The sequence below is a fragment of the Tachypleus tridentatus genome, chromosome 13, assembly GCF_004210375.1.
Source record: "Tachypleus tridentatus isolate NWPU-2018 chromosome 13, ASM421037v1, whole genome shotgun sequence".
In the NCBI taxonomy this organism is placed as follows: Eukaryota; Metazoa; Arthropoda; class Merostomata; order Xiphosura; family Limulidae; genus Tachypleus; species Tachypleus tridentatus.
In genome coordinates, this window is record NC_134837.1 from 132169383 (window position 1) to 132181709 (window position 12327).

General features: G+C 33.8%; 1 protein-coding gene across 2 annotated transcripts in view; it reads left to right on the forward strand.

Moving 5' to 3' along the window:
- Nucleotides 1–12327, forward strand: part of LOC143237970 (uncharacterized) — a 70940-nt gene that overhangs the window by 11194 nt on the left and 47419 nt on the right. For both annotated transcript variants that reach the window (XM_076477786.1, XM_076477787.1), the window contains exon 2: nucleotides 8650–8717. In XM_076477786.1, the coding sequence (XP_076333901.1) occupies nucleotides 8650–8717 (68 nt within the window). The remainder of the gene's footprint in view (nucleotides 1–8649; nucleotides 8718–12327) is intronic.

Sequence of the window (12327 nt, forward strand, 5' to 3'; positions counted from 1 at the left end):
AGATGTTAGCTTAGTCAAAGTAATTGGATTTCAACTAACCATCAATGTGACAATTGATGGGGGTTTTCATTAACAAGTTTCGTGAAGTTTGGCTTAACATCTATGCTCAATGAGCATCTTAACACTATCTCTAAATTCCCTGAAGCTTCGTATTCAAATTATTCAAGTAAGTCATCATGTCGCACAGAGAGTGCAAATCACATTATCATGACAAAGTCTCAATTTCAAGAAAATTTTCAATCTTACTTTTTCAACAAGATACTCTTTTATTTGAGGAAATGAAGAAGTAAATCGCTTCAAGATTTTTCCTCTACTTAATCATCTTACATTTGCAAAATCAGTAAGATCGTTAAAAGTACAGTCACTGTTTTTCTTCAAAGACTCAACAAACTGTTGATGGATGAGAGAGCTTTCACTTCTAATATAATTTACAATTTTTACAACAGTGTTTATCAAATATTTCAATTCATCACTTTTAGATATCTGAGCAGATAAATTTTCCTGATGCAAAATGCAATGGAAAGATGACAGCGTGGACTTCACATTATTTTCAATGAAATGCTGTTTTAAAAGAGAAACAAATCCTGATTTCGCCCCAGTCATGGCGGAAGCACAGTCTGTTGTAACAGAAACCAGTTTTTTAAAGTCCATATTGAATTTTTTTTTAACATTTCAAGAAATCTTTCAAAGATTTTTTCCACATGTTCGATCTCGTAATCTACAAAGGTCAAGCATTTCTTCCCTCATTTGAAGTTCTGAAGTTACATATCGAACCCAAAATATCAACTGTACAGTGTCACTAACATCTGTTGACTCATCTAGTGCTAAAGAAAAATAGTCTTTTAGTTGTTCAAGCAACTGATTTTCTATGTCTTTCGCTAATTCTAGCATTCTGCGGACAATTGTTCTTCGACTTAATTGCAAAGTATTTAGATTTTGAAGAATATCATCTTTTATTTTTGAATCATATTTTCCAACAGAGTTTTGATGGTCGCATTCGTTATTTGTTTTACTAGTTCAGTAACAGAAAATTTCTTTTTTTTAGCTATAATAGAAGCTACTGTATAGCTAGCTAACGTAACTAGTCCTATCGATGATAAAAATCTTTTAGGCCTCAACTGCTATCAACTGAAAATTTTACATCAAATTCGTTGTGAAAATTTTTAAAGTGTTGCTTAAGGTTATTTATTATTCCTAAAAACTTTGTTACACAAATGACACACTGGCTTATTATTTGCTTCAATCACTGCAAATTTCATTCCCCAACTTTTGCCAGAATCAATTAAATTGTCTTTATTTTCTGAGTGTTCACCATCATCTGGATTCTTTCGTTTTCGAATTATCACTTATCCATATTATGTGATTAAAAAATATTTAAACACTTGAAAGCCACACAATAAAAACATGTTTGAAAATGCATGGAAAACAACGCACACTCGATAACAAACAGCTAAACCAGACAGACGTTACAAAATGGCGGAGTCTGTGGTAGTGATGAAGAGCGCGACATTGTCGATGACGTAAGGCAGTGCAGTTGCTGATTATCAAATTTGTGATAAAAATAAATGATGGAAAATATGATTTCTAAACTCGAGCTAGCCACAACTGTGCTATCCACTGGCCAAGGAGTTGCCCACTCATGGTTTAACACATCCTCCATGAATGTGAATTCTAAGATATCAGAGAAACAAAAGTCCTAATTTTGTACCATGTTAGATGAATGAGAGTGTTATACAGGTCTATCTACAATATGTCATCCTGTCAGAGACATGATAAATTCAAATTAGGCTAAAATAGTGGTGTATGAACCACACACTCACAAAGATAAAATAAGTAATTTAATTGAAACATCAGTCAACCTGACATAGAAATAAATAAAACAAAACATGGACATCCTTACTGACACCATTCAAATATTTAGTGCATTTAAATGTTCACAGTCGTGAAAACCCAGGATCTACTTCCAGCCACTCTCATCTCAGAAATAGTTAATCCGAGGGCTTCCCTGATGAATACAGCGTATTAAAAGCTAAAACATATGACAGCAGCCCCCTAGTGACTCAGCGGTATGTTTGCGGACTTACAACGTTAAAAACCGGGTTTCGATACCCGTGGTGGGCAGAGCACAGATAGCCTATTGTTCAGCTTTGTGATTAATTTAAAACAACAACAACATATGACAGCAAAATAGCCAGTAATTAGTATACAGTTGTAACAATAATAATAATAATAATAATTAGTTGGTTATACTTAGACTTAAGTGATTGTATTCATACTTACCATGACAACGACCTATAGAGACTGTTATATGTGGTGGGAATACTCAATCCATGAAGTTATGGAAAATTTTCATGATTCTTTAATTTTGAGTCACGGAAAAAAATTCATTTATTTATATAAACATCAACTCATCTCTCACAGTTTTTAAAATAATTTTCTTAAAAGGAATAAGGCCTGGCATGTTCGACTCGTAATTTAAGAGTCGCGGATTTGAATCACCGTCGCACCAAACATGCTCGCCCTTTCAGCTGCGGGAGCGTTATAATGTGACGGTGAATCCCACTATTCGTTGGTAAAAGAGTAGTCCAAAAGTTGACGGTGGGTGGTGATGACTAGCTGCCTTCCCTTTAGTCTTACACTGCTAAATTAGGGACGGCTAACGCAGATAGCTCTTGAGTTGCTTTACGCGAAAATAAAAAAAAAAACAAAAGAAAATAAACATAAGAGGAATAAAAAATCATTTTACACAATTACAGTCATTTAAGATAAACCTTGTGAAAAACACTCGACTCCAAATACAGAATTGTGAGTTTGGTCTTACGATCGAAATAAAACTGACTTGGCTTTTGTTGAAACAAATATCGTATTACTACAGCCAGGAGGGTCGTAAGAAAACTCGTTTTTAGAAGGGGTCATATCAAACTTCACAACTTTTTGTTAGAAAACTTCACATGATTTGGAACGAAACAGATCATTCAAGTTTATCAGGAAATGTAACTTACATAAAACTTTTGTGAGAATGGTTTATGGAAAAATACCAGAATTTTTACAGTATTAATCTGATAACTCTCTCATGTATTCTATCAATCTGTGATAACGCATGTTTCAAACCTAAAATATTTCATACTATTATTTAAACTAGTGAATATTAGATACAGGAATTATAGAGTAGAAAAACATTTTATGACTAAAGTTTACAGTACGTAATGGAGCTGTTTTACCTGATACAGATAAATAATTTATTATGTATTTCTTCTTCATTAAAATGTAGACTAGACTTCTTCCTTTTAGGTTTCTAGACTTATTTTGACATAGACACAGCTAGGCCTAAAGTGGTTGCATTAGATCTACAAATGCAGATAAATGCCTAAGTATTTTTAAATTTCTTGAACAATTATCACTTTAATAATAGACTTATTAAACAACTAGTAATTGTTTAAAAATATTTAATACACAGCATAATATATTTAATATTCAATATGCATATATGATATTCAGTATCTAATGTATAAAATAGTATATGATCAAGAAAAGACAGGTATTTTGGCTTGTTAAATTTCTCTTGGAAATTTATAAGTGGAAAATGTTTTGCTATTGAAATCAAATTGAATTGGGCGTTATTACTGCAAGAAAAACATTGGAAAAGTTATTGGATGGAGAAGGGCCAGTGCTCAACTCGTCTTCTGAGTAATAGTATTAAAATTACTGTATGTAAGTTAGGGATTTAGTGTCTTATTATTTACGTTTGGTACTTGGTGTTTTACAAAGATACAAAATAATGAATTATAATAAAATTAAAAATGATTGCTGACTAATGGCTGACTCCCGTGAAGGATAGTTTCAGAATTAGGGACAATGTATTGACAAATATACTGAGAAAGGGCTCCATAATCACAGAAGGAGAGCAAGTGCTTTGGCTTGTGATAAACTTTTCTAGCGTGTGAACCCAATCAAAATAATTAAAGCATCGTTTATATTTATATAAACATAAAAATACAAACTGTCTTTAACTTTCAAATATTTACTTCAAAAACGATGGAAAGTATCAAACATATATTTATATAAACATAATAGGGTTTTGAATCTCACTTAAATAAAAACGAACAGTCAGTTATGTCAGTAGCTCAAAAACCAACAGAATTATATATGCAACAGGCTGGAAATGCATAATTATATATGACACTTAAACTTACGTATGATAGGTTAATTATGAATTAATTAGTATTGACTTCCAAGGTTCCTGTGGGTTATTTAGTTCCATTCGTATTTAAACTTTTTTTCAGAATATAACGAAACGAATGCAATGGTATTTAAAAAAAAAAATCACTGGCGTTTTCTACAGTAAGAAGTACCTGGAATACTTCGGAAGTCTCGTTATTTTACTTCTACAGTGGAATGTACTTGGAATACATCTGAAGTACCTTGATCTTACTTTTACTTTGATAGTCTGTTGATTTTGTAGTTTCAGTTTAATATCCAAATCATAGTGTAGTTCAGTGGGCTAATTTTTATCCACCTTACCTCGGAATGCAGGTGTGTGAATTTGTTTGCGAGTGAGAAGATCTGCTTTCCTTAGCAAACAAATATTGTAAACACGTAATACTTTTAATCCCTAGATTAAACGTCGTAAATCTTACAACTGGATTCGTTTACAGATAAGGAGACGGTTCGAAAATGGGCTAAGGTTTGTAGTTAAGACTGTGTTTGAAACGGAAACCATTGATGCTCGTTATGAAACTCGTAAATTGGACTTTTTTTTCCGTGTTTTGTGCATGGTTGATATATGAGGCCTTAATAAACCAGTCTTCTAGGTTGGGTTTATACACGTGTGAAAAATAAATATAAATCGTTCTCTATTGAACTACGGTTATCACTCGGTTAAAACCAAATTTTCAGTGTAAATTTTTTTTACGTTGAATAGTTGTTTCGTTATGAGTTTACTTATTGATAAATTGGATTATTTTATGGCAAGTTACAGCTCTTACAATAAGGAAGGATATTTTAAAAAAATAGATACAATGATTCAATCATTCTCAAGCACAGAAATTTTAATTGGTAACAAGAATTTAATATCTGAACAAACATCCAGCAACTGAACAATTTATCTACATTTTAGAATTGATAGTGGTCAGTTATCCACGTGCATGTAAATCCGCGTGTTGTTCTCTTGAAGTTAAGCACAAAGCCACACAATATGCTATCTATGCTCTGCTTACCATGGATATCGAAACTCGAATTCTAGCGTTGTAAGTCCGCAACATTACCGTTGCACCACTGGGGGGCTAATCTGCATGAATTAAAATTATTATTTGTATTTAAGAACGGCTGGTAAGGGTATTAACACTTTTACTAATAAACCAGAGAACAACGTTTCGGTCCCCCGCTGTTACAACGGTAAGTCTACGGATTTACAAGCCTAAAATCAGGGGTTCGATTCCCCTCGGTGGACTCAGCAGATAGCCTGATGTGGCTTTGCTATAAGAAAAAACACACACACAAACACAAGCAACGTTTTGACCTTCCCACATACATCTCTAAATGTCTCCGATCGTCATTTCTCCAGACATTATTAATCTTATGCATATATTTCGCATAAAATCTTCATAATTATTTCCTATCCAGCCATACATAAATAATATTCCAGTTCACGAAGACTGGTCTGTTATATGAATAGGAATTCTAAATTTAATTATTAGATTGTCCAGAAATAAATGTCGTTTTTGAATTGCGAAGTTTGGTTTGTTTTGAATTTTGCACAAAGCTACTCGAGGGCTATCTGCGCTGGCCGTCCCTAATTTAGCAGTGTAAGACTAGAGGGAAGGCAGCTAGTCATCATCACCCACAGTCAGCTCTTGGGCTACTCTTTTACCAACGAATAGTGGGATTGATTGTGACATTATAACGCCCCCACGGCTGAAAGGACGAGCGTGTTTAGTGTGACGGGTATTCGAACCCGTGATTCTCGGATTACGAGTCGAGTGCCTTAACCACCTGGCCATGCCGGGCCGTTTGGAAAAGTATAAACCAGTATTGTAAAACATGCTTTAATCAAAGTAAGCACCATTTGCTTCAAAACACTTTTGCCAATGTATAACGATGCTGTTTATGCCCCTGCTATATAAATCAGAGTTTCTATGGTCATTGAACTTCCTGAAAGCTTCTTCTGCAGCTGCTTGGTTTTGAAAGCGTTTATTGTTCAAAAAGTTGTAAATGTGTTTGAAATAAATGAAAATTTGTAGGGGAAAGGTCTGGGGAATAAGGTGGATGAGGCAGAACCTCGATTCTCAGTTCATTTAATTTTTGGAGCATCATCCTTGACAGGTTTCTTAACGCCGATTTTGTTGATCTTTAGTCAGCTCATGCAGAACCCACTTACCCAACTTTTTCGTCTTTCCAATCGCACTCAGGTGGTTGACAATATTTGATTTGCTTGTGCCTAGCTTTTCTGCAAGTTTACGTACTGTTGTGCGAGGATCTGTCTCAGCTGCTTCCCTTAATGTGTTTTCATCTAAGAATGGTTTCCTTCCACAACCTTCGTGGCCTTAAAGATTTTCATCTCCATGTTGAAACCTTTGTAACTAACACTGTAGTGTACATTCAGTAACAGATCCATGGCCGAATGCCTGATTGATGTTCTGTATAGTTTCGGTAGCTTTTTGTCCAAGTTTGAAGTCGTAGAGGAAAATCAGACGAAACTCCCTCTTGTCATACTACCTTGGGGGGGGGGTACAAAACATACTCTGAGTGCAGATGAAACAGCAAACAATTAAGACACCTTGTAAGCGACAAACGTCGGATTAAACCAACCAACGATAAGTTACTCAATATTCAATATCTAAATGTCATCGTGAGAATTCTGACACTTATTTCTGGACAACCTAATATACTTTTCGATTTTTGAGTGTTTAGTTAAACACTAAAATCTTTATCATTGAAACTTGTGTATCAGAGAATGGTCGCACCAGGGATCGAAAAGTCTTGCCTGTTTAAAAACGATTAAACTTGTAACATATATTTTGGCATGTTTCTTTTAGAATATTTGCTCAAAGGTACATAAGGACTAGAGGTTTGGTTGTTTGTAGTTAAGAAAAAAAGCTACCTGTGCTGTGCCCCACCACAGGTATCAAATCCCCGTTTTAAGCGTTATATCCGCAGACTTATTGCTGCGCCACTGATGGGGGTGGTGGGTGATAGACCAGAGGTCGACAGTATCCACTGTCAACTTTGGAATTCCTGTTATTGAAAATTGGGATCTGACTGTCACTTCTTTAAAGAACGAGGTCCCTAGTTTTAGGAGCACGATTTTTTGCTTTAACGGGACATAAACTTTAAATCATCGAATCTAAAGTCCGGCACTCCAACATTTAAAACACGCCTTGCCATAAGTCTGTTATATCAGTTCTCTGACTAAAAGGAAACAATATTCGCCAATAACAGTGAGCGATGTTAAAAGTCCACTTGAGTATTTGATTTTGGGGCAGTCACTTGGTCGTTTATCTTCATCTGCGTGATGATGTTTGAGATACTTCAGGCTTATCTTGGGTTTTCGAGTCAGATAAGAAAATATTTCTTGGAACACCAAAGGAGAGATATCGTTTAGAATAAGTGACGTGACGTTATTTAAAAGTATCTATGTCTAATAGTCTAATAGTAAAGTAAAGATTGTTACAGATTTTACGTCTCGGCTCATTCTGGTTCAGCCATAGCGTCCATTTTCTGTCAATAAAGCCTCTCTCTCTTCTTAGGATGTTGTAATACAAACATTTCTCATACGTAAACTGATTTATTTGACAGAAAGCTTTAGCAAGGTTCGTTTGTAATAACTTGGACGAAAACATTATGTTATAATTTAAAGCTGATATAAAGTGTTTTAGTCTGTTTTCAACAAAGATTGTTTTATAGTATTTATGGAACAATTATTGTTGTGTGGTATATAAGTAACAGAGGTTGTTTTATAATATTTTAAGGAACAAATCTTGTTCTGTGGCATATAAGGAAAAAAGTTTGTTCATTGTCGTTTAAAAAAAGTTTTTATATAAACGCATGTCGTTAACTTTTTCAGTAGCTGGTTTTATAGCAAAACACTGGACTGATGGTGAGGGCGCTCGATTCGTAATTTGCGAGTTGCGGGTTCGAATTACCGTCACCGAACATGCTTACACTTTCAGCCGTGGGAGTTATAATGCAATAGTCAATCCGACTATTTGCTCGTAAAAGAATAGCCCAAGTAGTTGGCGGAGGGGGGTCTAGATTAGGTGCCTTCCCTCTAGCCTATCACTGATAAAGCGGGAATGATTAGCGCAAGCGGACTTAGAATAGTTTTGTGCAAAATTAAAAACAAACAAACCAAACAGTGAAATTCATGTCTGCTGTTTAGAAATGCCAACAACGCCGTTCTGCTCCCTCCCCCCCGGTACAGTAGAATGTCCATGGACTTACAGAAACCGGTTTTCCATACCCGTGCTTTTTTTTTTTGCTTAATTAAAAACAAACGTCGTGCTAGAAATATATATCATTGATTGAAGCTATTAAGGTTCATTTTCACGTTTCTTATTTTCGGATTTAATTAGCTTAACCGATAACCCTAATCAGTTTATTCGTTATTGTATTGATATTTTATCTATTATACGTTTTTATTTTTCTTTACAGTTAGAAATACTGATTCCGTACGATTACGAGAGAAAAGAATTACAATCAGTCTTGGAGTTGTACACTAGGTAAGTAAACGTTATTTGTATCCTAAACACTATAATAAAATTGATTTAAAATGGTTGCATACAAACTAAATAATTTCCTTTACTCCCCTACATATAACGTACGTTCAAAAATAAAAGCACTCCAGTGGCACATCGGCATGTCTCTGGACTTACAGTGGTAGAATTCGAGTTTTGATATCCGTGGTGGTGGGTACAGCGCTGATAACCCCTGGTGTAGCTTTACGCTTAACTACAAAAAACAACAACAACAAAACAACGAACTAATAAAAATAATAATAAAAAAATCAGAAAAACTACATTCTCTGTATGAGACTATGTTTTTTATTTATAGTTTATAATGTTTTATATTAAACGCTGTTAGTTAAAGTATATTTATTATCTTGATATTCTAAATGTTTTGTATAAGTAATTTTAGTTAATCTGTAGTGACTATTCATTGTATGTATGATATTTTACAGTAAACAATGTCAGTTACCCTGTAGAGATTATTATGGGTTTCTAATTTTTTACACGAAACACTGTTATTTAACATGTACTGACTATTCATGGTTTCTGATGTTTTACAGCAAACAGTGTTATTTAACGTTTACTGACTGTCCTTGGTTTCTGACGTTTTACAGTAAACACTGTTATTTAACGTATACTGACTATCCTTGGTTTCTGATGTTTTACAGTAAAAAGTGTTATTTAACGTGTACTGACTATTTTTGGTTTCTGATGTTTTACAGTAAACATTGTTATTTAACGTGTACTGACTATCCTTGGTTTCTGATATTTTACAGTAAACTGTTATTTAACGTGTACTGACTGTCCTTGGTTTCTGATGTGTTATATCAAACGATGTTAATTAACCTGTAGCGATTATAATAGTTTCTGATCTTTCATATAAAATGATGTTTTTAAGCCTTTAGGGAATATCCAAGGATTCTGAGATTGTACATTAAACAGTTTTAGTTAATATGTACTAACTATTCATGTTTCAGTTGTTTTACAGAAAAGGATGTTAGTAACCCTGAAGTGACTATTCTAAGTTTCTCACGATTCGTAGTAAGCGATGTCAGTTAACTTGTGGTTACTGCCCGTGGTTTGTGATGTTTTATTGCAAACGATTTTAGTGGACTTGTAGTGACTATTTTTGGTTTGTTATGTTTTATAGTAGACGGTATTTGTTAACCTGTAGTGACAATTCATGGTTTCTGATGTTTGCAGTAAACAATGTTAGGTAGTTTGTTGTGATTATCTCAAGATTCTGATGTTTTGCTGTAAACAGTGTTTGTTAACCTATAGAGTGTCTGTCCGGGATTTTTGTGTTTTATAATAAAGGATTTTATTATCCTCTAATGACGACCGTGAGTTTCTTGTTTCATATTAAATGATGATAGTTAACATGTAGTGACTAGCGAGTGTTGCTAATGATTGATATTAAACGATTTTAGTTAACATTTGTTTACTATTCTTAGTTTCAGATCTCTAGTATTAAATCAGTTTAATTAGTTATTGATTCTCATAGTTTCTAATCTTTTATAGTAAACGATTTTAATAAACTTATAATGAGTATCTTCGGTTTCTGATATTTTAGGTAAATGATGTTCGTAAGCCTGAAGGGGAATATCTAAGGATTCTGATGTTTTATATTAAACGATGTTATTTAACCTTCCTTTAATTACGTCGTGTTCTGATGTTTTATATTAAATGATGTAACTACAGTAAACAGTGTAGTTAACCTGTTATGATTATCCAGTGTTTCTGTGAATGGAGTTAGTTAAACTGTAGTGGGTATTGTGGATTTCTTTAGTTCTTTGTGAAAAGATGTTAATTAATCATTGGTTTCAATGTCTTTAGTTAACCTCTAGTAACTAGCCATGGATTTTAATATTTTAATTAATTTTGTCTTAGTAAACAAATAGTTACTCTATTGAGTTTCTGATGTTTTGTAATAAATTGTTTCAGTCGACATCTACTGACTTTCTTGGGTTTCTGATGTTTTATATTAAACGATGTTATTTAACCTGTAGAGTCTATTTTAGTTTCTAATAATTTATTGTTAGCGATGTGATTTAACCTGTTATGATTATCCTGAGTTTTTGATGTTTTAGAGTAAGTGATGTTAGTCAACTTGTAATGACCGTCATTGATTTCAAATATTTAATAGTAAACAATGTTACTTTACCTGTTGTGACTATCCTTGGTTTATAATGTTTTACAGTACTGTGAAAAGTGTAAGAACAAAGTCAGGCATTAAATTTCAGGTTACTTTCAATGAACAATGGAAGGTAAGTTACAGGTGAAATATCAAAATATTATCAATCATTTAGTACAACAGAAACTTAGTGGAAGTGCTTGAGTTCAGTAAACAGTTAATATTTGTGTGTCCTCCGTTTGCTTTAATAACTGCAGACAGTCTTTAAGGCACTGTTGCAACATACTTAATCAAAGCAGCATTTGGGATTTTTATCCAAGTGTCTCTACTACAATCTTATAAAGTTTTATTGGGAGTAACTTGTGATTTGCCAAGTTTTGATCTAGCGAATCCCTAATCTGCTGAATTGGGTTGAGACTAGGGCTCTGTGGGAGTCACTGCATTATTTAAATCACTTCAACAACTTCTTTTTTCAGGTAAGTGATTTCTGCAATTATTGGATGAGTGTTTTGAGTCACTATCTTCTTGGTAATAGAATCTTTCACGAATAATATACAAACAACTGGATACACCATGATGGATCAGTATCTGGTGGTACTTGTGCTGGTCCATTATTTCCTCTGTTTTGCAAATATCTCGTATCATCTCGGAAGAAAAACATCCCCACACCATTTCACTGCCTCTCCCATGCTTTATGGTAGATGCTATGTATTAAGGTAAGTATATTTCACCTTTCTTTCTCCCAAAGTAAAACTCACACTTTGAAATAAATATTCAAAGCTAGGACACATCCATCGTTAACATCATTTTCCAATAATCAACAGCCCGTTTTTTTTGTGGTTTTTTAAAGGAAATTTCAGTTTCTTGGCAATATTTTGAAAATGGGATAAAGGTTTTTAACTGCTACAAGACTAAATATTCTATTCCGGTTGAGTCTTCTAGATAGCGTAGATCTGGACAATTTTCTGCCATTTGGTACATGGTCGTTTATTTCATGCTTGAGATCAGTGTCAGTCTTCCTTCTGTCCTGAAGGCAACATAAACAAAGATACTTAACATCAATATCATTGAATTTAGGTATTCTGCCTCTTCATTTCCTATTTTTAAATATACTTGTCTTAGTCTCATGATCTATAGTGTACATGACAATGTTTAGGAATCATTTCAAGTTTGCAGCAATTAGTTGGAGAGTCCGACCAGCACCAGCTCTACTGATAATCCTCTATGCTTTGTGGGGCGTGATATGACAAAAAACCTAATATATAATATTAACCATTGTTTTTATCAACATTTATTTGTACAGTGCTATTAAATTGTTTTCTTCTAGCTGGTACAACATGCTAGATATTTTCCATATAGTAAAGACACTGCATGGGGTTCAATGACAGTTATTTCAGGCATTAAATTTGACCAGTATGTTCACTCAAACATAACCCTTATGATATGCCCTTTGTACAAATATATGGGAAT